Below are 27,283 nucleotides of genomic sequence, written 5' to 3'. Positions count from 1 at the left end.
TAAAACCTTAAAAAAATTTTTGTAGTGGAATAGTCTTTAAACAGCCCTGCCCCATCAATTTTTTTTCTAAGTTTTTGCCTGTGTCTTTTTTATTTTTCTGTAAAACAAACAAAGCATAACCATCTCTTCCCTTTGTGTGGAAAGCTGGCCAGATAGTATCAGAAACATGTTAATTCACACTGTTACCCTTTCAGTTATTTGGGGTATGAACTAAAGATCCCCAGATGCCCCTAATTATCTTTGGAGATTGTATTAATGATTACTGTGCATCTTTCTCGTGGCGATATTAGCACAATTAAGGGATGCCCTGGACTTTGACCCTGTATTCTTCTGTCAGTCAAAGGATGTGAGAGCTTTACTCCCTGTTCTTCTTACACCCTCTCAGGTTGGTAGATGGCAGCATAGTATCTTTTCTAGCCAAATTCAAAGGCCCAGAGCTTGCTCTCTGGGTGGGAAAATAAAGTGTTAACAACTCTTCCTCCGGTTTTTGTTTCTTTTGTTTGTTTGTTTGTTTGTTTGGTAAGAGTGTTTTTTCATTAAACAAAAGAAGAAATGGATTGCCATTTAAGCTTTGTTGTAATGGCAGTCAGCCTGTATTCCGTAGAATACTGGTATGTTTTGGTTAAGCTCAAGGAAAAGAGTTGAGAGAGAAAAAGCAAGCTGTTCACAAACTCTGGAAGTGAAGGGCTTTGGGATCCTGATTTTCTTCCATTTCTCTTCTCTTAGCTTCCTCTTGTCAGGGGAGGTCTTTCTGGTCTGAATTGTTTTAACCAGTTTGCAGATGCCCTGTTGTTTTTTTAGAACTTAATACTTCTAACATTTCTTCTTATTCTTTTAAAATACCCACCTATCATGAACTTCCAAGGATTTATAAGTTTTTACTATATGAGGTTTTGAGGAAATATTTCAAATATCCTTTAATGAGAGAAAAGAGTAGTAAGAGGTATAGGAGATAAAGAATTTATTCATTAGGCATGAACACCCAAAATACGGATATATTTTTAAGCTGTAACTATTGATTTGTGTTCTAAGTTTTATACTAAAGAAGGCCTACAAACCTAAAATGAATAATACTTATACCATCTTCTTTGTCAACAGTCACTAATTTCAAAATTCTCTGTATTAGGGGCGCCTGGGTGGCTCAGTGGGTTAAAGCCTCTGCCTTTGGCTCAGGTCATGATCTCAGGATCCTGGGATCTAGCCCAGCATAGCTCTCTGCTCAGCGGGGAGCCTGTTTCCCTCTCACTCTCTGCCTGCCTCTCTGCCTACTTGTGATCTTTCTGTCAAATAAATTAATAAAATCTTTTTAAAAATTCTCAGTATTAAAACAAAAATACATAAATGGGGAAAATGGCAAAAACTTAAGTAGTAGGTATCTTTCTAAATAAATAGGGGTAATGTAAGCATTTTTAGTTAGAGTCACAGAATCCAAAATCAGTAAAGATCATAAGCTTTGAGATATTTGGGTAAGTTTTTCAAATGTTAGATGTTGAATTAGTTTGACCATCATTTGTATTTATCATGCCAATATAATGTTAAATTTAATTTTTAAAACCCCTCTTGAAACAAATGTCTTATTTTAAGTAGTTACTAGGATAAAATTATTTTAAAGATTTTAAGACCTGTAGATTGGCAATGATTTGGCATTTTAAAAATGAATAAAATAAATGGATATTAAAGAAAATTTTCTTTGACCAAGGTCCACATTTGACTATTTTCCACATAGTTATTTTAAGTATTTATAAGCAAATGCTTAGTCATTTGGCATATTATTAAAGTACAATAATGTATTTCATTTTATTGTATGCTAGCTTACAAAAGCAGTATTAGAAAATTATAGTTTTATAATTAAATATGAAGGAAAGTATCACTTTACTTAGTATACTTTTAAAAATTTATTATTCATGGAGTCATGAATATATCATTAGTCATATTTTTCATGAATTTTACATTCTGTTATTCTGGATCTGTAAGCATTTGATTAGTGGAAAATGTCAACTTGTTTAAAATATCTCTGAGAGGATAAGTGGTATGGTTCCCGTTTGTACAGAGAAGGTGACTGAGAGTCAGAGAGATCCAAAACTTGTTAGTCCAAGAGTTACCACTTGGCAGAGGTGTGATTTTGGCCCATTTCTGTCCATCCCTAAGTCAGTGTTCTTTCCATAGTACCAAGATGCTATTGTACTTTTTGTATTTTTCCCTGGAGTGATTTTTTTTTTTAAAACAATATTGTCACATTGTTAATTAAAAAAAAAAAATACAGGCTTAAAAATGCTGAAGTGTCACAAAAATCTATTCTTCAGAGAGAGCTCATTGAATCTCCTGATTGGTGAATTTATAATTTGCTGTTTTCATTTTTCACTGAGGCAACCCATTTTTAGTAGCTTATCTAATATGAGGATTGTCAAAACAGGCCTTATAAAGGCATTATAGTGGTTTAAATATTTTTAAAAATAGTACCTGCTGGCAATCTCATATCGTAGACAATACTGTCTCTCTAGGTGAGAAAATCTGAGGTTGTTTTCTTTTTGAAATAAATAATTCGTAGCTAGTAGTGTAGAGATTTTGTAGCTAACCACTTGTGTCTTACCACATTAGTTCTAAAGTGACGTGTTTTAAATTGTTTTTAGATGAAGTGGATTTAGATAATTTGTAATTGATTCTTTTATACCTGTTTTTTTGTGAAGGCCCAAAACTAATATATTAACTACATTTAAGGCTATGGGGAGAGTGACAGAAGGGGGAAAGAAAGGAGAGAATTTCAAAAGGTACATGCTGCCAATATTCAGAAGAGGAAAATAAATAATGTTTAGCAGTCTGGCAAACTCTTCAGCTAGGAAGATATATCATTATTATTCCAATTAGCTCACTCCAGTAGTGTTGCTAAGGATTTGATGTCAGATATAACAGTGCCACAAAATTAGTTGGCTAACAAAGAATAGAAATAGCCAGAAGATTTGATTGCAGGTAGCTTCGAATGTTGGTAAATATTATCCTTCTATATAATCAATCTTAAAGTGTCCTGAGTACTTCCATTATTTATTACTCTTTAAACAGTATTTTCGGGGGCACCTGGGTGGCTCAGTGGGTTAAGCCGCTGCCTTCGGCTCAGGTCATGATCTCAGGGTCCTGGGATCGAGTCCCACATCGGGCTCTCTGCTCGGCAAGAAGTCTGCTTCCCTCTCTCTCTCTGCCTGCCTCTCCGTCTGCTTGTGATCTCTCTCTGTCAAATAAATAAATAAAATCTTAAAAAAAAAAATAAACAGTATTTTCAACTTTATTCAATAACCTTTGTTTTTTTTTTTTTTTAAAGATTTTTATTTATTTATTTATTTGACAGAGAGAAATCACAAGTAAGCAGAGAGGCAGGCAGAGAGAGAGGAGGAAGCAGGCTCCCCGCCGAGCAGAAAGCCCGATGTGGGGCTCGAACCCAGGACCTGGGATCATGACCTGAGCCAAAGGCAGCGGCTTAAGCCACTGAGCCACCCAGGCGCCCCTCAATAACCTTTGTTTTTTGATATCTATTAAATCATTTATTTATCATGGTCACTTTAGAATGGATAAAAATTACTGATATATTTAACTTTTTGGATTTGGGGAAAAATAGTTGAGAATAGGCAAAAACAGTGTGAAATTAAGAAAAATTTAAGAAGAAATGAAATGTAAATTATTTTTAATGCTAATATGATGGTAATTTGGCATGTCTGTGGATGCATCCTGAAATGGTGGTGGAGATATCATCACTTGGTAGTTTGTTTTTTCTTTTGCTTGAAAGTAATAGTGTCAGATATAATATAATTAGTTTATATTTATGGGGAAAGAAAAACAGCTTAAGAATATTATTATTGGTGCCTGGGTGGCTGAATTGGTTCAGTGTCCCGACTCTTGATTTCAGCTCAGGTCTCCATCTCAGAGTCCTGAGCTCAAAAAAAAACCCAAAAGAATACCCTATTATTCTAACAGTTGTCATTTGAATGTGTCACCATATCTCTTTAGTGATACATAGAACATGGAATCCTCATAAGAAATCTTGACCTTGCTGTGCAGTATCAGGTCTACTGAATATATGTCTTCGTTAAATTTGTTCATATAGCTAATTACTTATAAATATTACAGCATTTAGCATAGAAGACTTAGCAGTTTTTTATTTCTCTCTGAGAATGGTGTCATCACTTTGAGTTTAAATGGTTACAGTCCAGCAGCAATTTTATTGTCTCACTCATCTTTTTTTTTTTCTTCTTTTTAAGATTTATTTATTTTAGAGAAAAAGAAAGAATGTGTGGGGCTGGGGAGGGGCAGAGCAAGAGAGAGAATCTCAAGCAGGCTTCGTACACGGGGCTCGATCTCACAACCCTGAGATCATGATCTGAGCCAAGTTCAAGAGTCGGACACTTAACCAACTGATCCACTCAGGTGCCCATCTCACTCATCTTTGACCAAACATCATATGTTAAATGGTAAATGTAGCAAGAAAATACAGTATTTTTTTCTTTATTATAGTGTCAATTTTTCTAGAGTTTTTACTACTAAAGTATGGGAAGGCAGACAAAATGGTTTTTCTAAAATATTTTAGCCTCCGCCATGAAACTGGCTGTCAGGTACCAGTGCAGTTTGCTCTCTAAGAAAACTGCAATTATATCTGTATCAGAACTTAACGTGTCATCCTGAACCCTCAATGATAGCCATTAGTTAGGTGTGAATAATGATTTTTTTCTCATTTAGATATTAATTTTCATTAGAATTTAACAAAACTGAAAAAGGACATTTTACTTGGGGGCTGGATGTGAAAGAGGGATGTATAGAACAGTCCTGTAACTTCTCTGGGATAGTATGATCAAACTTAAGGCTTATTCCCAAAAGTGCTGATAACCATACAGATATAACAGGATTTTATTTTCTGTAAGAGTAATTGCCACAGGGCTCTAATTTCAGCATGTGTTGTTGGTTTTGAAGCCATTTTGAAAATTCAAATCAGTTTGTGATACAACCTATTTTTATTTTTGAAAAATAAGGAAAATCAGATCCCTTACAGTAATGCGGTGGGGAGAAGAGGGAGATTTTGTCCCCTAATCCCCCAGAGGACATTGGTCATATCAGGAGACATTTTTCGGTTGTCACAGATCTGGGGAATGCTTCAGGCATCTTAGTGGGTAGAGGTGAGGGATGCCGCTAAATATTCTAGAAGGATAGGGTAGTCTGCCCAGCAGAGAGTGATTCAGCCCAAAGTATCCATCATGCTGAGGCTGAAAAACTTTTTAGTAACAGGAAGATCCTAAATATGTCAAATCTTGTTAATTTTCAGATTCATTTCATAAAAACACAGAAAATCACTTAAAAATGGCTTATAAACAAAGATTGCTTCCTACTGGTGCTATAAAAACTTATAGTTTATAATAATGTAAAATTTTATTTGTGAAACATGTTTACTTTAGGAAATTACAAAAATCACTCATTTAGTCATTTAACAAATATTTGTTGAGTGTCTACTGTGTGCATTGGTCCCAGATCTAGGCTCTGAGTATGCAGCAGTGAATAAAATCCAGTTCTTGCATTAAGGAGCTTATATTCTAATTGGAGGAGACAGGCAATAAACAAATACATAACATGCAAAAAAGTACTATTAAGTGTAATACAGTTGGGTAAGGGAGAGAGATTAATGGTTGATAATGCAGCCAGAGAAGGCCTTTCTCAGTAGTGACACTTGAGCAGCGACCTGGAACTCAAGCAAGTCATTGATATTGGGGGGAAGAGCATTCCACGGAGAGGAAAGGACCTGGGCCAAGTCCCCCTGGGGTGGGAGCATACTTGATATTTTCAAGGAGCAGTAAGAAGACCAGTCTGCCTTGAGTGGAGCAAGCTGGGAGAAGGTAAGAGGAGCTGAATTGAGAGCAGTGAGGGATAGAACTGGAGGTTGGAGATGGTTTTTTTTAGGATGTTTGGTGGTTGGGACTCTGGAAACTATTAGAGGGTTTTAAGCACAGTTACACAAACTCATTTACATTTTAGAAAGAAAACTGATGGTTGGGAAATAAATTGAGGGAGAACAAGGATGACAACACTTAAGACTAGTTGTGAGACTATTAAAATGTAGTCCAAACATGAGATGATTATGGGAGTAGTGGAAGTGTTGAGAAGTGAGCCATTATAGTTTGAAGAGCTAAATGATTTAGTGATGATGTGGATGTAGAGTATGAAATAAAATGTGACAGGTCAAAGATGATCACAAGGTTTCATGGCCTGAACAATGGGAAGAATAGACATATCGCCTCCTGAGATGGAGAAGCCTGGAGGAAGTGTTGGTATTAGGAATAAGTTAAAGGTTTTGGTTTTATGTGTTTACTTTGAGGTGCCTCTTCCGTGTCTAAGAAGAGAGGTTGACTGGACAGAGGTAGGCAGCAGTTTCAGTGGAGTGATGTGAGCTTTAAATCTATGAGCTTTCAGCATAAAGATGGTGTTTAAAGTCATGGGATCTGATAGGAGATTTTCTAGGGAGTGAGTACACATTGAGAAGAAAAGAGGTCTGAAGACCAAGCCCAGGGCACTCTTAAAGTTTAGAAGACAGAAAGATGAGGGTGAATCAGAAAGGTGATGAAGAAAGTGCAGCCAGTGAGCCAGGAGGAGAACAGTGGTAACAGAAAGGGTCAAGAAAGTGGATGGTGTACTGAGGAAAGCTATGGCAGTGTACTGTGGAAAGTAAAAAAGCAGGGAGTCCGTGAAAGTGTTGGGGGAAGACAGTAATAAGTCGTAAAATGGTGGCTGGGTCAACAGATTGGACTGTTTGTTAGCATCATCGGCCTACAGGGAGTTAGGCTCCAGAGGTAGGAGGTTGGTATTCAGAGTGTGCTGTGCTTGAACTTGCATTATGGTATGGGTACACTTATAGGAAGCAATATGATACAGGGTTTAATCATAGAATTTGGATCAATACTAGATTAGGATAGAAGATAAAATTGTTGGAAGAGATGAGTTCAAGGAATTCACAGACCCAAGTTATCAGAAGACTTATTTGCTAGATCGTGAGTGGCCAAGTCCAACTCGTGGCTTATTTCATGTAGCTTGCGTCAGGAAGCGCCCCACTGCTCACTAGTTTTGTAACATTTTGGGAGTTTCAATGACAGCATTACAGAAGACGGCCAGATGGGAATGTCGCTGTTTATTCCATGTAAGCGCCCCTCTCTTCCTCTGTCAGTTTGTGCGGCATGCGTGTGTGCATGTCGCCTGTATGTTTCTTCTTCTCTGTTTATCTCTGCTCTCGCTGTGTGCAGCGGTCTCTGTGGGCGCTGCTCTGCATCTCCACATGTTGGGGGAGGAGACTCTGCCATCCGCCTGGCCCGGGAAGAAAGTGGTAGATGAGCTCACGGAGCAGTGGGACTTCCCCTCTCTCCTTTTTTCCTTCTGTCTCATATCCTTTCTTATAACTTACTGGACATTTTTGTCTCTCCTTTCACAGACCATATGTAACCTAATTTTATTTTGCATGTTGCTTATATGTATTTTAAAAGAGTTTTGTTTCTATTTATGAAATTAAAGTATTTTTCTAGTGTATATTTCAAGGTCACAGCTTTCTTCTCAGTGTAATTTCATTTTTTGTACCTTCTATATTATAAAACACACCTACAGAAGAGTGTACAAAAATAAAAACAAACAGTTCAGTGAATTATCACAAATTCTCCTTGAGGAGTCCTTATAAGATTTATTCTTTTTTTTTTTTTTTTTTAAGATTTTATTTATTTATTTGTCAGAGAGAGAGAGGGAGAGAGAGCAAGCACAGGCAGACAGAATGGCAGGCAGAGGCAGAGGGAGAAGCAGGCTCCCTGATGATCAAGGAGCCCGATATGGGACTCGATCCCAGGACACTGGGATCATGACCTGAGCCGAAGGCAGCTGCTTAACCACTGAGCCACCCAGGTGTCCCTATAAGATTTATTCTTTTCATTATTAGACAGTTCTTTTTCATTGCTGTGAGTATTACTGTAAATTTATTCATGGGTGCAGTTGACTCTTGAACAGCACAGGGATTAGGGGACCCAACCCCATGTGCGGTTGAAAATTCACGTATAACTTTGACTCCCCCAAAACTTCACTGTTAATAATCTTACTGTCCACTGGCAGCCTGAACAATAAGATAAACAGTTGGTTAACACATATTTTATATTGGTATCCTATACTGTGTGCTTACAATAAAGTAAACTAGGGAAAAAAAATGTTATTAGTAAAAGTGTAAGGAAAAGAAAATATACGTATAATATAGCGAAAAAATCTGGATATAAGTAGGCTGACTGGTGCACGTCAGACTGATGTTCAGGGGTCAACTGTATTTCATTTAATTTAAAACTATTTATTTATCCATTCTGTTGATGGACATTTGCGTTTCCAGTTTGGGGCTCTTACGGATAATGGCCAGGAAGTAGCCTTGTCTCTCCTGTATGTGTGCAGGTATTTCCCTTGGACTTACAGCTAGAAGTGGATAGTGTTCAAAGGATATATCTGTGTTCCTTTAGACATGTTACCCAGTTTTCCAAAGTGGTCCAATGAATTTAAACCCCCACTAGTAGAGAATATAAGTTCAGAGTGCTTCACAGCCCCACTAATACTCGTCCAGGTCTTCTTCTTCTTCTTTTTTTTTAATATTCTATTTATTTGAGAGAGACAGATAGAGCATGAGCCTGAAGAAAGGAGAGAAGCAGGCTCCCTGCTGAGCAGAGAACCTGACGTGGGGCTCCATCCCGGGACTCTGGGATCATGACCCTAGCCGGAGGCAGATGCTTAGCCGACTGCGCCGCCCAGGCGCCCCTGGTTCAGGTCTTCTTAAAGTTAACCATTTTGCTGGAGATGAGCAGTATTTGATTGTGTTCTCATTTGCATTTCTCCAGGGACTAATGGTATTGAGCCCCCTTTCATATGCTTACTGAACATATGAATAGCCTATTTCATGCAGTGTGCCTGTGGAAGTATTTTGCCTATTTGGTGGTGGTGGTGTGGGGGGGCGGTTATTTGACTTTTTTTGTTTTTTTTTTCTAATTGTAGAGCATTTTAGATTTGAGCTCTGTTTTGAGTATGTGTAATAAGTATTGTCTGCTCTCTAGCTTACCCTTTCTCTGTTGATGGTATTTTTTGATGAACAGGAGTTTTTAATTTTCATGTACTTCAACTTATCAGTCTTTTCCTTTTCAGTTAGTGCTTTTTGGGTTCAATTTAAGAAGTCTTTTTCTATCCCCAAATCATCAATATAATTCTCTTACGTTGTCTTCCAAGTATTATATTTTTTTTACATTTCCACCTGGAATTGATTTTTGTGTTTCCCATGAGGTATGAGTCGGGTTTCATTTTCCCTCTCAGATGGATAGCCAATTGATTTAGCACCATTTATTAAAAAAGATAATTCTTTCCACTCTGCAGTGCCATCTTTGTCAGAAACGCAGCCGTCTATGTGTGTGTCTGTTTCTGGTTCTTTCTAGTCCGTTGGTCTATTTGTCTATCCTTGTGGTTGCACCATGCTGTCATAACCATAGTTTTACAGCAAATCTTATCCAGTGGAGACTCCTCTTTTTTCATTATTTTTGCTCCCTCAGGAGCCTTTTTAGGCCTTTTCTCCCCTCCCCTCTATGAAATTAAATACTAAGGAATAAGATTTTGTCAGGTAGGATTGATTTGTGTATGGCTACAAAACTATTGAAATAGGTGATTTTTTTTCCCCTGGAAGCACCAGTTTTCTCCCTCCTTTGGGGGCCATATTACTTATATTGAGAATGCATGCAATAAACCAAACCCTCTCACCATTTTCTTTTTATATAGGAGTGGTATGGTATTTGTTGTGTTTTGTTTGGTCCCATGAAATTTAGATACAGCTTGCTTAGCAATTTGTACAAAGAAAAGTAACCTAAAGTTTAAAAAAATTAAAAAAAAAAACCGTATAGTTCACCATTAGTAGACTATATGCTCTGCCATTGGGGATTTTTATTGGAATAGTATTAATTTTATCCATCAGTTTGGATAGTTGACATCTTTAACAGTACTGAGCTTCCTGATCGTAAGCATAGCATAGCTCTAAGAAGAAAATTGCTTCAGGAGGAAATTGGAAACAGGAGGAGTTCTGTAACCATGAGTGAGTGGTTAAAACTTGTGCAAGAAATATCCACAGATTTATCAGTGAGTTCTACCTCTGTCCAATATGAAAGGAAACAATAATTCTAGTCTTATACAAACTCTTTTAGAAAGAACAGAAAAAGAGGGAACTCTCCCCAACTCGTTTTAGGTGTTTAGCATATGTTAAATACATAACTTATCAAAGATAATGAAGAAAGAAAGAAAATTATAGACTAGTCCGATTATGAACATAGATAACTTCTACACAAAATATTAGCAAACTGAATCTGGATATATACGTAACCAGCCTTATCCAGTTGTGTTTATCTTAGACATGAAAGGCAGTTTTTACATTAGAAAATCAGTATTTTTATCACATTAACAGATTAGAAAAAAAAATCATGTGTATGCAGACAACTATTTAGACAATAAAATTAATAGCAAACCATTTATAATAGAAACAGGAAGTTCCTGAATTAAATATGGCCAAAAAGTACAAGACCTGTGGGGGAAAAATATGAAGCTTGACAGAGAGAGAGAGAGAGTGTGTGTGTGTGTTTCTGATTGTGTGTGTAACTTGAAAGACTAATGAAATTTTTTCTGAAAATACAGATGGATATCCATATAATAAAAGTAAATTCAGACCCCTATATTGCACTGTGCAGAAAAAGAATAAACATCAGTTCCAGATGGATTAGTGACCTAAATGTGAAAGGCAAAGCTACAGAGCTTTTAAAGGCTTTGGATGATAATGTAGGAGAGTGCTATTAGTACCTCAGGATTAGGAAAGGCTTCTTAAACAAGAAATAAAAAGCACTGAAGGAAAAGATTGATACATTGGTCTACATTAAATTGAAGCCCTTGGAGTTATCAAAATATGCCATAAAGACAGTGAAAAGGTAGACTTAGTATAGAAGGCATCTGCAATATATAACTAAAACTTGGTCGTACCCAAATGGCAGGAACAGTGAGTCAGTAACCTTTACCTTCAGGTAGGGATGAGGGAGAGAATGTGATGGAGAGGGAATGCACAGATGAAAGCTCTGTGTGCTGTCACATGTTCTCATTCTTGAGAGGATGATGTGACTTTTCTCTAAACTGAACTTACATCTTCTGCATTTCCTGGATATAAGCACATCTCTTAACAAAAAGTGGGGAAAATGAAAATGATAAAGGAATACAGTTACAATATCCGTTTGCTAAGGCTGCCATAACAAAATGCTGCAGACTGGAAGGCTTACCCAACAGAAACTCAGTTTCTCGTAGTTCTGGAGGCTGGATATCGAAGAGCCTGAAGTCAGCAGGTTGGGTTTCTTAGGATGCCTCTGTCCTTGGCTTGCATCTGGGCCACCTTGTCGCTGTGTCCTCACATGGTCTTTCCTCTGTGCGTGAGCATCCTGGTGTCTGTGTTTCTTGGTTTCCTCTTATAGGTACACCAGTCAGATTGGATTAGTGCCACCCTAAGGGACTTGTTTTAACTTATTCTCCTCCTTAAAGGCCCTGTCTCCAAAGACGGTCACATTCTGAGGTACTAGGAATTAGGACTTCAACATATGGATTTAGGGGAAGACACATTCAGTCATAACACTGAATATGTAGGAAAGATCTCAAATAGCACACGGGTTCTTGTGATTTAGATAAAGTTTTCCAAGCGAATTTTTAGATCCCAAAAGTGCTACATCAAAAAAAAAAAAAAAAATCTAAAATAAAGTGAAGATGTTATGCTCTGAAGAACTTTGCTAAATGACCAAGATTTGGATTTAGTACTGAACATGTTAATTATGTGTGTGCAATCTTGGAATGCAGTTGTGTTTTGAAAATGTTAAGAGTGATAAAAAGAAATTTCTCAAAGTATTTTACCGTTTTACACGAATACTCTTAAATCCAAATGTGCAACCTGTGAATAAATGTAATATTAGCGTTAGATCTTTTAATCTCATCATCCCCAACATTTATAAATTCTAGCTGGCAAAATTTGTTTAAAAGCTTTTCACTGGGAGAAGAGAAGATGCTTTTTATTTGGTCATATATGGTATTTTTATTACACCAAGCTCTACTGTAACACCATATGTGCATTTCTGAAATTCACCCTACTATGCAAAATTATGCAGTGAAAACCACAGAACTTATGGAAAGAGGGAGGCACAACACTCAGAAACTTTGTCAGTGACACTCAGAAGGGTCAAAACCTAATAAAATCAGCAGCACGGTTTCACACCTGTTAAATAGTTGAGAAATACACAAATACGATACTGAACTTGACACTTTAGAAGAGAGACCTGCTGTGTTGGTGTGGCAGCGGGCATCAGACTGGTTGCAGTAAGTGATGGAAGGAGGGTCATCTGAAACCTGAGGGGAAGTTGCAATAGCAGGTGTGGGTGAGTGCGGCCCCTAACACAGACGGTCAGTTGCGGTGGTCACTAGGTGTTCGGGAGTCTGCATGCGTTTTGTGTATACCCACAGGCCTTCGTTTAGCTGGGTGCAGTCTTCCATGTTCATTTAGGGTTTCTCGTGGATGAAGTCACACACAAGTAACACAGAATTCTCACTGTGGTCAAGTTGTCGTTTCATGTACTGACCACGTTGGAACAAATTTGTGTTTTCAAACAGCGGTAGAGCAGAACTTCCTGCATGGAATTTCTTGTATCCTGCATAGCTCCATCTTTTCATCGTCCATGATTTGTAAGGACTCTGTGTCAGGCTCTTCTCACTGAGCATTTGAAATGACTGCCTGATTTCTGACTGCTGTATGAACTGAGTGGTTTGGGTATAGACTCCGATTTCTGCTTGAGTCTGGTGGGTGGTCATTGTGCTACACCGAAAAGCATCAGTTTTTTTGTTTCAAGCAAGCTCCTTATGTTCGGTGACCTCCCTATTTTTGATGTCGCTACCAGGATACCCATAAGCCTGAACCTGATTCAGTGTTAAAAAGGCATGTGGGTGGTTATGTTTTGGGGGGTCCTTCCGTTCATCTGTTGCTTCTGTCCACTGTGGAAGTATTACTGCACAGCTTAGCAGCGGGAGGTTTCCAGAATTCCCATCTCATTGCTCTGGTCTGTCTGCTTGGTTACAGAGAAAATGAAGTGCTTCTTGTTTTTCTGTCTTTCCACCACTTTCTTGGGTTCACTTTTGAGACACTCATTTTTATGCCGTGAGCCAGAAAATCAGCGTTCCCTCACAGCATTTACATTTCTCCTTCCTGTCTAGGCATTGCTTGGTGTTTCCACAGTCTTCTGCATGCATCCCTGTTAGAGCATAGATCACACTGTTTGGAGTTTCATGAAGTTGGCTTCTCTCTCTAAATAAGCTGCAACTTTTTCAGGGCATGGACCATATCTTTCTCGTTTTTACTTTTTTCTGTTACTTAGCGCCGTGCTTGGCAGTGGTAATTGAGTGGATGGATGGATGGATGGATGAAGTAGGCTTAAAGAGAACTTTTCCACGAGATCCCATCATTAATATTTCCCCCTCGTTTTGACTAAGTGACATAATCTCGGCTATCTTGGTCACCTGAACTTCAATACTATGAATCAGGCTTGTGCATTCAACTCTTTAGAAGTATAATAATAAAATTTCCTTTTGTGTAACCAAAGATTGTATACTGTATGTTTTGTTTGTGTTTTTTGGAGGTTTTTGTTTTCTTTTGGTTTTTGCTACAAACGGTAAATAAGTATGGCTAATTTGCAACTTTAAGATTGAGGTTTTTTGACATGAGAGCAGTAAAAATCCCATTTTTTGGCATGCTACTATAAATTAAAAGCAATTATTTTTGAAATTTTCAAATATATAGTGACTAAGTGGAGCAAACTCAAAAGGGGGAGAGTATGTTTTAAGATAATAAGGAGCAATGTTATGGGTTAATTCTTTTTTTTTTTTTTTTAAGATTTTATTTATTTATTTGACAGACAGAGATCACAAGTAGGCAGAGAGGCAGGCAGAGAGAGAGAGGGAGGAAGCAGGCTCCCCGCTGAGCAGAGTGCCCGATGAGGGACTCGATCCCAGGACCCTGAGATCATGACCTGAGCCAAAGGCAGAGGCTTTAACCCACTGAGCCACCCAGGCGCCCCTTATGGGTTAATTCTTGAATGTTACTGAAATTATAAGTAACTTTTCAATTTGTTTTTAAGTCTTTCTTTTTTCTTCTTCTTATAGGACCTCTTTGTTTTTAGACATGAATTGGCCATAATGAGACTAGCAGCCTTTATGGGCATTACTATGTTAGTTGGGATAACGGGACTTTTTTATACTCAACTAATTGGCATCATCACAGTAAGTATATTTTTTTAATGTAATGTATTTATGAACACATTTCCTAATTATGAACCTAATCCTAAGTGACAGAAAGTTTAGATATTAAAGGAGAAAATTACCACATAGTCATTTATATATTTTCATTCCCATGTGCCTGTGTAATTTTAAAGTAGTGATAATCAGTGTACAGAGTATATATACTGTTTTGTTTCCTGCTTTAAAAAATTTGCATATTCTATATGGCTACAGACTCCATGTTTATAGTTTTTAATATTTGGATATACTGTTTAGTGACTCTACCATATTTTAATTAATAGTTTTCCTGTTGATCAGCATCTAGTTTGTAATCTTTTTTTCTATATTACAAATAAGACTACTTTGAACATCTCTTTTTCCTCTTGAAACTAAGACAATTTAAGATAAATTCCAAAAAATGGAGTTGCTGGTAGAAACATTTTATTAGTAATTGGGTCTTATTGTTATTTTTTTTGCATGCATTTATTAGCAAAGTAGGATTTATCACAACAGAGAAGTTCAAAAAGTGAGAAAAATTACGTTGAGTAAGGATGTGCAAGTTTGGTAATATGCTGCATTATAGAAGATGTAGGTTAAGGTTTTCTCCTACATAGTTGATGGGAATAAATTGGCATAATCTTTTTGAAAGGTGAATTGTCAGTGTGTATCAGACCTTAAAACTCAGTCATTTTGGTCAACCTCTACACATTTGTTTTATAGAAACTATTTGTTGACGTGTGTAAATAAGCATGTATGTTAAAAAAAGATCCCCACTGTTATATTCTGTATAGCATATGTATTGTATATGTAAACATAAGTGTTTATCAGAATATGTTCAGTGAAAACAATGTATAGCAAGAAAAAAGGGTTATCAAAACTTACTATGAAGTAACAGTAATCAAGAAAGTATGCTACTGACACAAGGATACACTTATAGATAAATGACCTAGAATTGAAAGTCCAGAGATGTATGTACAAATAGTCAATTGATTTTCAACATGAGTGCCAAAACTATTCGCCAGGGAAAAGAAAAGTCTTTTCAATAAATGCTGCTGGGATAACGAGATATACACATGCAAAAGAATAAAGTTGGGCCCTTACCTCACACCATATACATAAATTAACTAAAATTGGATTGTGGACCTAAATGTAGCATCTAAATTATAGAACTCTTGGAAGAAAACATAGGAGTAAAATTTGGAGTAGGAAATAGTGTCTTAGATACGACAAGAAAATTACAACCAAGAAAAAATGGATAAATAAAACTATAAACTTTTGTGTTTCAAAGTACACGATCAAAAAGTGAAAAGACAGCTCATGGAATGGGAAAGAATATTTGTAAATCCTCTGTCTGATAAGGGGCTTTTTAAAATCTAGGATAGAGAACTCCTATAACGCAATACTAAAAACCAGCCTAATTAAAACATGGCCAGAGGATCTGAATGCGTATTTCTTCAAAGAGGTTACACCAATGGACAACAAATACATGAAAAGATGCTCAACATCACTGGTTATCAGGGCAATGAAAATCAAAACCAGGATGAGGTGCCACGTCACACACACTAGGATAACTGTAATTAAAAAAAAAAAAAGGTAATAACAAAGATTGGTCCGGACTTAGAGAATCAGAACCCTCACACACTGCTCGTGCGGACAGAAAACAGCCCAGACAGATAACAGTCTGGCAGTTCTTTAAAAAGTTACACATGGAATTATCATTTCATTCAGCAGTGCCTCTCCTAGGTGGATACCCAAGAGAAATGAAACATATGTCCGTGCAAACATTTGTACATGAATATTTATAGCAACATTATTCATACATAATAGCCGCAAACTGAGAGCAGTCCAGGTATCTGTTAGCTGACGAACGGATATACAGAATGTGGGATATCCGTAGAGTGGATCTCACTCTGCCATGGAAAGAAGTGAAGTACTGATACATGCTGGGAACACGGAAGAACCTTGAACAAGTCACAAAAGGCCCTGTATTTGTGGGGTTCCATTTATAGGAAACGTCCAGAATAGGCAAGTCTGTAGAAACAGAAAGGAGGTTAGTGTTTGCCTGGGGGCGGGGAGCTAGCCACAGGTAGTGGTAACTAGCCTTGGGATAAAACTGGAAGAATGCAGTCAGAAACGTACCTCTTGTACAAACCTGTGTTTGCGTACTTTCTACAGTACTCATCATAACCTTTCCTCCCTAGGTTTTATAGGAAAAACACTAAACACTAAACACACAGGAAATTATAAAGAATTTTATAGTGAATATCCAACCACAGTTAACATTAGAATATTTGTTTTATCTCATGTCCGACGGTCTGTCGATCTGTTATATGTTTTGAGACGTATCAAAATAAATTGCAGGCATCAAGTTGTTCACCATGCAGGTCATTAATAGAGCTTAATGCTTATTTCCATTTTTTTCCTTCATGTTCTTATTGGCTGTTCATGATTGCATAATGTCTGTTCAAATTATTTTTATTGTTACTCAGCTTGAAATATTTTCTAGTATCTCGTGACTTCTCTAATGATGATAACATGGCATTAAGAACAGTGGTGAAGATGAGAGTAGGTCTTTGCCTAAAATCTTTTCTCTACTTTTACACTAATTCACAATTACTTTATAGTCTGTCTGTAAGTCATGTCAGAATTACCAGCTTATACTTGGATTTTTTGAATTTTCACTTTTGGATTTACCAAAATCATTGGTATCTATTTATATACCCCAGAATGAGAATTCTCAGATTTCTTTCGCTATCTTACGGATGACTGGAAATGGACATCTGGGATGTTGCTGCTAAGAATACCAGTTACCCATGAGGGCCGTTGGGGTTTGTAGCTGGGGGCAGCAGGTTCTTTCTCACCCAGCAGCCCCAGAAGCTTCAGAGAGAGGGTTTGTTTGGCAGCAAAAGCTTCAAAATCTTTTGAGAATCCCCAGTCTAAAATTTGAGTGTTCACTTCTGAGTTGACCCGAAAGTTATTTATTTAATTTCTTGGTTTGGAAAGATGTGTAATATTGGATTCTATTCTGACTCTATTCCATATTACCAAAGTGTTAATATTTTTCAAATTGCCTGATTTTTTCTTTTGCTATAATGCTGAACAGCATTTCATTATCTTAAGATGAGGAGGTTGGTCCTGATGTTTTGGTATTTCTAAAACTAAGTAGAAACCACATTTGTTATATAATATGCTTTCTTCGAAAGTTTCATTTCTTTCTGTATACATATAGTACCCTCTCAGAATACTCTGTACTAGACAGTTCTGATGTCTGTAGAAATTATACATTTGTGAAACATTCAAAAAAGAATGCAGTGTTAAAGTAGACATTTGTTAGCCCAGTCTCTACTCACCCTACTTCCTCTTGAATCCAGGTATTTTGAACAATTGTAGTCAACTTCAATTCCATTTACCTGGGTTTTCATAGTGACCTTCTAGCATCACTCTTTTTGGATTAAGAAAAATTCTTTTAAGGTTTCCAGTATGCACTCCTCCTCACATTGATTTAAGGCTCTTTAAAGCTTAATTATTTAAGGTTTTAAACCTCAGTATTAATTTTAAATCTAATGAATTACTAGTAGTTAAATAAAATAAAATTTAATATTTAATTAAAGTTAAAAATATAGAGGCTGTGCTTACTTTTTTAAAAAAAAAATACAGTATGCTTGCTGTTTTCATCTTATGAAAAAAAAATTAAGACTGTCCACAGGAAATTTCACACCTGGACATGTTTCTGTCATAATTTGAATCCATGCATCTCTCACAATGTGGAAGAAGTGATGAATATGTTAGGTAGCATAAGAAAGACAAAGAGGAAAAGCAATCACAGTAAATTCAATCCTTCCACTGGAGTCTTCCTCCTCCCCTATTCCTGCTTCCAAAGACCAGGAGGCATTTTGGGAAAACACCAGTAGGAGTATTATTTCATTATATAAACTATGTCATTACGTAACTTGAATATAGTCCTATTAGACAATAAACAGGCAAAACGAATGCTTTTTTAGGTTTAGATTGAGGCTTTGAGGAAGCAGCACATCCGTTTTCAGTAATTTTTCCTCATTATTTGTTCTTAGAATAAATAAGTCATTTCTCTCCACAGAGGGAAGATTCTGTCGTCTTATTGATAGTAGAAGGTAACAGGATAATCACAGTAATGATTATCTGATGTCATTTTAGAGTTAGCAAGAGCAGATTATCTGTGACCCAGATAAAGTAACTAGAAATTAAGTTTAAAAACAGTGGATTTCTAATCTCGTTTCTAAGGTTTAAAGATTGCAACACAACCAGATGCTTCTGTGGAATAGGCTAATCTTCAACCCAGATTTAAAGGATTACCTTTGATTATTTTTAGATTTCATTTTAGACGTAGGTTTAAATATATGTTTGTGCCTTTTTACTAAACTCAGTATTGAAGTTAAAATGTTTTCAAAGCAATCTGCTTTGACACATTCTCTATTTAGGGAACAGATTATTCTAATTACTCCTTACTTTGCCTGTTTAGCCTTTTTCTGTTTCCGAATGAAATGGATAGTGATGTTGTTATTCACGTAATTGATGTTGTCAGAATCTCTTATTGAGCAGTCGTCCACACACAGCCAAGAATGATGTCCGTTCTGATGCGCACTGATACTGGTAGTGCTGGGTGTTGGCATTAGTCATGTTTGCAGTCCCTGGGCTTGGGGAGAGTTCGTCAGGAAGCGCTGTAACAGCTGGTCCAGCGCCTTCTGGTGGAGTTCTGACAGGGAGCCATTGTGTACCATGACACTGCTCTGACAGTTTATCTCAATTTTGTATACAAGCATTTTTGTTTTCTGGGCACCGTGGAGTTGATATAATAGCTTAAGCTTTTGGTGGTGTCTCTCGAGCAGAGAGAGCTTTTCTCAGTTGTGGTGAGGTTGAGGGTAGGGTGTGGCATATTTAGCTGTGGTTTTGTGCTTTAAATTCTCAAAGAAAAAAATGGAACTTTTGCCTTTGCTCTCACAGGTACTATTGTTGAACTCTACTTGAATCACTAAAGATGGCTTAAAGTAAAGCTTTTCAAATTAAAAAGGGAGAAATGTCTCCCCTCCCCCCAACATACTGACTCATGATTACTTAAATAAATACAAAAAGAATCACAAAGGCAGGGGTGACTTAATGTTTACTTGGTTATCTTAGGCAATGAAAAGTATCTTCTGTTCAAAATGTGTTCAATTAGTTTAAATGAGATTGTCTATTAAATAGCATTCTCATTAGTCTGACAATTAGTGGGCTTACCTGCCTTTTACTGTGTACCCAGAAATGTAGTCCTGATATTATTAATCCTTATAATTAAATTTTGCCAAGTATCCCACCGAATCAGTGTGAATTAGCATCTTTCAGTATAGCCTCTGTACAAATTATGTGTGGTTTACTCAACTCCAAATCAGCATTGCAAATATGGAAATCATTGCTAATTATGCTGAGCCCAGCTCACTTAACATTTTTATAAAGGGCGCTCTGTATGGCGTTTTCTTTTCTGAATTATATGTTTTGTTTAAGAAAAACAAAATGTATTTCTAATAGAGTACTCCTAGTTGTAATATTGGATGAAATATAATACTTCTCAGTGGCTCTTAAAAATCTAGAAAAATCATTAAGATTTTAAGTGCCATTTCTTATATGCTTTTAATATTATACACGGATATTTCTTTGAACTTTGAATATGTAGAGAACTTTATAGAACCTAGGGTCTCCCTTTCCAAAGAATTAGTTTAAATACATACTAAGTTACATTGCATGGTAATAAAACAGCATTCTTTTAAAAAATGCCTGCTAGCATCAAAATTATTTTGTGTGGGATTGGATTGCTCTTCAGCATAAACGTGTTCGTTTGTGAAAAATAAATTTATGTTATGTCATCCATCTGGCTCAGGGTCATAACCTCCTTGTATTTCTGATAAAATTACAAGTAATTCAAACTATTTAAATCTATTGTGAGAAGTTCTTCCTTAGGAATACTGCATTTTTATTATCTCAAAGCATTACTAATTGCTCTAGTGATTAAATGGATGCTTTTTTCGGTAAAGAAGCTAAACATTTATGAGTTTTCATTTTACTTGCATTTTTACGCAAACATTCATTTTATTTTCTCATGTTCTGAATCTACATGAATTTTTGATCTGACTTTAAAACATTACTGTAGGATTGGCAAAAACACTAAATCCTGTATTTATAGTTAACTTATGAATCTTTCCCACAATGATTCGTAAGCTTCTCTGTCACATTTTGTCAATACATTAGTTACTCCCTAAGTCTCAGCTAGAGAAGCACATTAAACCATCTTACCAGTACTGGTAACCAAAAATCTTATTGAAAGTATAAGTTTGTATTAAAAATGTAAGAGTAGTTGACCTGGAGTGTTGATTGGGAACATGGTTTCCAGCCGTTTGAAATATTTAGCTTAAGGCTTACTTGTACAATATGTTATTGTATGTAACCATACTCCCTGGCATTCTCTGTGTATTTCTGTACAGTTATCTTGTGTACTTGACTGCTTTCACTAGACTGTAAGCTCCTTGATGCTAAGGACTGTGTCCTTAGTAATAGCAATAGGTCCTTAGTAAATTTTCGATAGGTGGATAAATGACTATTGATCTTGGTTTATATACCTAGTACTTATTTTTTCAACTGTAGTATATGCCCCTTGTGAATATTGGATTTTATCTGTGTATTCTCCTGTAGTCTCTGCATTTTATCTTTCATTATAAAATCCACCTGTAGAAGTTATATTCTGATATAATTGAGATATTGTATCTCTAAGCCCTCTCAAAAGAGGGTATATATAGTAGGAAGCAATATCAATGAAAAGTATAGTAGGCAATATCAGGAAAAAGTAGGACTAACATTTATTGCATTATTAAGGGCTCTAACATATATTAATTCATTTAATGCCTACAAAAATCTATGAGTAAGGAATGATTATTTGAAAATTGAGATATAGACTTTTAGTAACTTTCCTAAGGTTTTATACAGCTGGGAAGTGACTTGATGAAGAGAAGGACAGTAATTATTTTGGAAAGAGATTTTCAGTGACTATATATGTAAGATCTACTGCCTTCTCACTTTGGTTCCATGAGTGATTAAATGTTCGTGTGAACTCCAGATCTCTGATAAAAGATATAGCTCGTTCTCTTTTGGAGATCAGTGCTTAAAGAACAGATTATTTCAAATGAGGACTACAGTGAGTTCTGACTTCAAAGGAGAAGAGTGTGCTATGATTAACAGGAAATAGTCTCTCTTTAACTTACCTTCTTAGATTGAACCTGAAAGATCATTTCTTAGGGTAAGATCAGCCCCAGGAGAAGATAAAGTATTGGTTGATAAACTAGGAAAGGCCCATATAGGTCTTGCTATTTCCATTTTATTCTTTTTTAGAAAATAAACTTTCCATTTTTAAAATAAGAAAGCAGGGCTGCCTGGGTGGCTCAGTTGGTTAAGCGTCCAGCTCTTGACCAGCTGAGGTTATGATCTCAGGGCTCTGAGGCCAAGCTCTGCATTTGGCTCTGCCGTGGGTGTGGAGCCTGCTTCTGAGTCCACTCCCTCTTCTTCTGCACACCCCCTCCCAACTTGCATGTGCTTGCTGGCTCGCTCGCTCTCAAAACAAAATAGGAAAAGATTTTCATGTATCTCTTATTTATGCAGATTGATAGAAGTCTTAGATATTTGGATCATTAAACCCATCATCATGGTGTAAATATTTTTCTGGAGGTAAGATACCCTGATTGTAGACAACATACTATAAAAATATTTGTTTCTTATTCTTTGACAAATGCATTTTTTTCTGGATAGTTGAGTTTTTATGTATAACTAAGTATTTATAAATTACGTTTATACTCCTCAAAGATGGCAAGTATCTTACTGGTCCTTTCTTGATGGTCACTAATGGTATTGACTCTTATGCTGAATGAAATTACTGCACCAAAATCCATTTTAATTATTTGTAGTTTGTTTTTTCTAAAATAGTCCACATTTCCCTGCTTTGCAACACACACACACACACACATAATATATTTAACCTCATTTGGCACTTTTGGCATTAACTTGTGGTTTTCAGTGTTCTGCCATTAGTAACCCTCTCTCCTCCTCTGGTTTACAGATCCTGTTGTGTTTATGAATGTGATAGCATGTTGACTTGTGTTGTTCTGAGCACGTTCTATAAGTGCCAGGGACGTGTTTATGCCATGTTTGGCTATTCGAATACAAATTGCATTTTCTTTTCTTATAACAGTATTCTTGATAGCTGAGTTCCAGAGAGAGATAAGCATTTGCTATTTCTAGAGGGGAAAAAAAAAGCAAGCCTGTTTTTGGCTAGCCTCGAAAATCCTGTTCACAAAGTCATGGTAAACATCACATTCTTTGATAGAATAACCATCTGTTTATGATGACTTAACAGGTACTATTCTACTTATTTCTTGAACCAGATTCTGGAAAGATGTCAAAAGCACTTGGAAATAAAAGCTTTTCCCACATGAAATCTAAATCCAAAGTCTTTGAAGTTGATTCTTTTATTTAAGCCACATATAAGTACCTTAGAGTTTTAATCAAATTGTAAACTTACTCATAGTAAAAATTTACTATAATACTAGGTGTAGTAGTCTGACTCTGTAGTCGCCTTCCTTATCCCGAAACAGTTTGTAAGTATTATCCACAACTGTGATTTGAGGCCATTTACTTACCTGTCCTAAGAGCACTTACAGACCTCTGTCCTGTCTTTTCCTTTGCCTGGTTGCACAAGCTGCCTAGATTGTTCTGGGGCAACGTGTCGCCCATCAGTGCTAAGAACCTGTTCAAATTATTTCACTTACTTTCCGTACAGATGTGGAAGCAGAGGGCCCGCTTTCCACTAAGCCCATAATCAACGTTCTCATGTATTTGCAGACTGTGTTGTCACAAAGTAAAATGTTATTTTGAGGAAATTATGCAACAGAACTGAGGAAAGTTAATTATAAATAGACTTGTCATTGGATACCATGAATTTCAAAGCATGATAGGAAAACTAATGAATATGGAATACGTGGCTAATCTACAATCTTGTCACAAATTCCCAGGGAAGAGGGAAATGAAACACTGCTATTGGTGACTTTGTCATCTAAAAAAATAGATTTATTTTCTCATATGTGGGCTAACTATAGTTATTCAACTGTTCATACATTGAGAACTTAATATTGTGAGCTGTTGATGTAAATGCTATGAAGAGATTTTTAAAGTCAAATGTTTTTTGTTAGTATCATTGGAAGAGAGGTCCACAACCGAAGCAGTTCTTGGGATGGGAGTGGCCGCCCCAGACACTTGCGTGTTTCCTAACAGCGTAGTCCACCTGTCATATGTGAGCGAGCTCCTGAAGTAGAGGATAAGAGGAGGGAAACTTCTCTGACTGTTTTTCATATATTTGAAAGAACATATTTTCTTTTGTAGTACTTTGAAGTCTGTTTAAAATGTAAATAAGTGTCTAAACTAAGATTGTGTCATTTGTGTTTTGGTTATCTGGCTATTACTTACCAGCACAGTTTCTCAGCCTAGCGATGGATTTTTCTCTTAATGTAAATGAAACCAGCATATCTAGAAACTGTCTTCTCTTTGTTGAATTGTTTCACTTACCTATTTGTGTTAGAGCTTTATAGAAAGCACATAAGAAGAAATTGTATTATTATGAAGATACTGCCTTTCTGTTAAATAGTTTCACTTTCCTTTTCAGAGTGATAGATGCTGTAACATGGCAAATGCATAGATTGCCTTGTTGGATTGTGTTTGTTTATAGAAGTCCAGAACCAGTAGCCTTCTTGGGCTCTTCGCAGTTTTCTGTTCATGAGTGCCTTGAATTCATCATTTTGGTATTTATTTTCTCGTGCATATTCACTGACAGTTGAATTAAAAATAAATCCTAGACTTTTAGAAGAATTATCAAAGAAAGCAAATATAATAAAAGGTTATAGTTTAATAAAGTGAGACTCCTACAATTTTTGTAAGGTTTTGTAATTGAATAATTTTTTTTTTTTTTTTTTGGCACGATGTAATGTTCATTCTGTTTTTGTCAAGGGGATTTCAGCAATGTATGCAGTTAATTTAAAATTCTTAGTACCCATATGTAAACTGTTTAAATCTTTAGAATATTCTCTAAATACGATGAAAAGCCTCATAAAGTAGATGTAGAATAAAGCCTTGATAACTTTGTTCCATCTGAGTATAATTTTCTTTGATTTTTGATAGGATACAACATCTATTGAAAAGATGTCTAACTGTTGTGAAGAAATGTAAGTATAAACGTGAAGTCCGTAGTGCTCTTCTTTAAAAATGGAAACAGCTGGCCACATTTGAAAAACGTGTGCATGTAGTGGCAAGATAGCATAATGCTGGCTTTTTCTCGGGGCCCTGTCTAAGGCTTGAGCTAGACAGGCATAATCCAGTCTTCCAGTAGGGGTCTTCAAGCCATGCTAGTTTTCAAACAAAATAAGTACTGAGCCTTCTTGTTCCTTGTCTAAGTAACGTAAGTTAAATTATTTGTCCCGAAAGTACATCAAAAGAGATTTGCTACTGTGTTGTTGACACACATTCTGTTAATCCTGAGATTCTCCTCTGCTTCAAAAGTTACCCTAGGTTGATTGACGACACAGATACAATATCTGCTCTCCAGAGTTAAAACTCAGCTGCATGCCATAATGAAAGGAAAGCTGTATTTGTGATGCTGGGACACAATTCATCAGAGTCCAGTAATGGATCCCCAGCCAACCTGTATTGTTTTAGCTGACTGAAGTACACCATGGGAGTGCTGTCTTTCACTAATAATGCTGTCTTCTGTAGATCGAGGCCCCGAAAGCCATGGCAGCAGACCTTCTCAGAAGTTTTTGGCACTCGTTGGAAGATCCTGTGGTTTATTCCTTTCAGGCAGAGGCAACCACTGCGAGTTCCCTACCACTTTGCCAATCACGTCTAAACAGATGGATGGTGGGCACAGATGGGTCCTCCATGCTGGAAATGCGTTACAGGTTTTCTGATAATAGAACTATGACAGTCTTCAAGTCAATTAAAATCCACCCACCAATCTTAGGCATCATAATGTGCCCCAGGCTTTATTTTAATAGTGATCTTGATCCTGTTGTGGGACTAATACGAGATCTATATTTAAGTTTTAAAGCATGTTTACTTTCAAATTAGCTTTCCACGGGGATTTCTTTAAATGCTTTTGTGATTAGACCCCAAAGGCAGTGATTGAGATGAAATAATTGTACATAATTTTTTTTGGTACTGACAGTGTTACGATTTTAATTCATGGGAAATTTCAGATGTTTATTTAAATTGTTCACTCTTAAGCAGTACTAACCAAATCTGAATTTCATTCTTTGGGTTTACAAAAGTTGATACACCTTATATTATATGTAAGTTTTCTTTTTCAAATACATCATAATTTAAATAGCAATACTGCCTTTTATATGAACTGCAGGGTTTTTTTTAATGCAGCATAAATTGAACAACAATGAAAAACCAAAAAAAAAAAAACAACAGAAAAGGGGCAGTGTTTTCTTAGAAGTAGCTCTCTAATGTTTTCTGTTTTTCTCTTCACCAAAAACAAAATAAAAAAGCCACTAAAATAAAATGCCAACTACCTACCTTATTTTAAAGGAAAGATGAATTTTTTTTTTCCATATTAACTTTCCCACTTCTTTTCCCTGCACTAGATATAATTATTGGTTGTTGTTAAAATAATTGCTCCAAGGCAGAATTTTTGGCCACATGGGCATGTATTTTATTTTACACTAAGATTTTGATGAGCAAAAAGGGTAGAGAATTTGCAATAATTCCACAGGTACCTTTTCTCGTACAGTTATATTAGAATGAATATGTTTTTAAAATGCTAGTGTACTAGATAATATATAATGTACAGTGTAAAGAGGAATATTGTGCTTTTAAAAAACACATATATATATACTTTTTACTTTTATTTACCTACTAGTACATCTAAAATTACACATTGAAGGTTTATATGTAATAGATATTGACCAACTAAATAATGAAATTTTATTTGTAGGAAGTTGCTAGTAAAAATAAGTAACCTTTGTGTTACTATAATTGTAAACTTACTCATAGTAACCTATAATCACCCAAATCAAAATGAAATTTTAATCGGCCAACTATAAATTTGGATTGAGAGACCGTTTGTTAGTAGCTAATGTTAAGAAATGACCTTAAAATAAGAAAACATAAAGATCAATATTTACCATTAGCTTATACAGATTTAAATGGCTAATGGTGATGGTCTCTTGGAAAGCAGAGAAGATCTGTGTGAAAAGACATTTAGCAGACTTTGAAAAAAATTCAGCCATTACATTTTTTTCCATTAGAATACTGCAAAATCCATATATCTTTTTAGAAAATGTGTGTCCTCACAGTCTTTGAAGAGAAGATTGAAGGGGTCTGCTGTTCTTGGAGCATATCAATATTTTCCTTTTAGTTAGTTTTGAGAGTAAAGTGTCACACCTGAGAAATCATGAAACCGAAGATTTCCGTTGTCAGCCAATTAACTATACTGTAGTTAGTTCTTCCAGGAATTGTAAATATCTTTTAAAATAATCAAATAAGCTGTTCTCAGAGATATAAATATCATGTCTTTTATGTTCTGACTGCAGTGCTTTATTATTTAAAAATGTAGAATTGGCAGATGAAAATATTTATTGGTGCTGATAAGATGTATAGTAAATTTAATATGAGAAGTATATTTATAGAGCTTAATGAACCACAAAATTAGTATGTTCATGTCAGGCAACTGGGTTGAGTTTCGTGCAAGCTAACGTACTGACCACATTTTGGTCTGGTGACAGAATCGTTATAGGGAAGTAACGTGTAGATATATAAATAGGTCTCAGTCACATGCCTTATGCTGTATACATTCCTGTCAGATGAGAACCTTGAGAAAAAGCAA

At 36.1% G+C, this 27,283-nt stretch overlaps 1 protein-coding gene across 3 annotated transcripts in view; it reads left to right on the top strand.

Annotated features, from left to right (window-relative positions):
- ZDHHC21 (zinc finger DHHC-type palmitoyltransferase 21) overlaps window positions 1-25,960 on the top strand; it is a 59,717-nt gene extending 33,757 nt beyond the window's left edge. For all 3 annotated transcript variants that reach the window (XM_047700015.1, XM_047700016.1, XM_047700017.1), the window contains 3 exons: window positions 14,239-14,355; window positions 24,577-24,620; window positions 25,168-25,960. In XM_047700015.1, coding sequence (XP_047555971.1) covers window positions 14,239-14,355; window positions 24,577-24,620; window positions 25,168-25,300 — 294 coding nt within the window. In that variant the 3' untranslated portion in view covers window positions 25,301-25,960. The remainder of the gene's footprint in view (window positions 1-14,238; window positions 14,356-24,576; window positions 24,621-25,167) is intronic.
- The last annotated feature ends 1,323 nt before the right edge of the window (window positions 25,961-27,283 follow it).

This window comes from Lutra lutra, chromosome 13 (genome assembly GCF_902655055.1).
Source record: "Lutra lutra chromosome 13, mLutLut1.2, whole genome shotgun sequence".
NCBI classification, from domain to species: Eukaryota; Metazoa; Chordata; class Mammalia; order Carnivora; family Mustelidae; genus Lutra; species Lutra lutra.
This window is presented reverse-complemented; position numbering and strand designations above follow the sequence as displayed.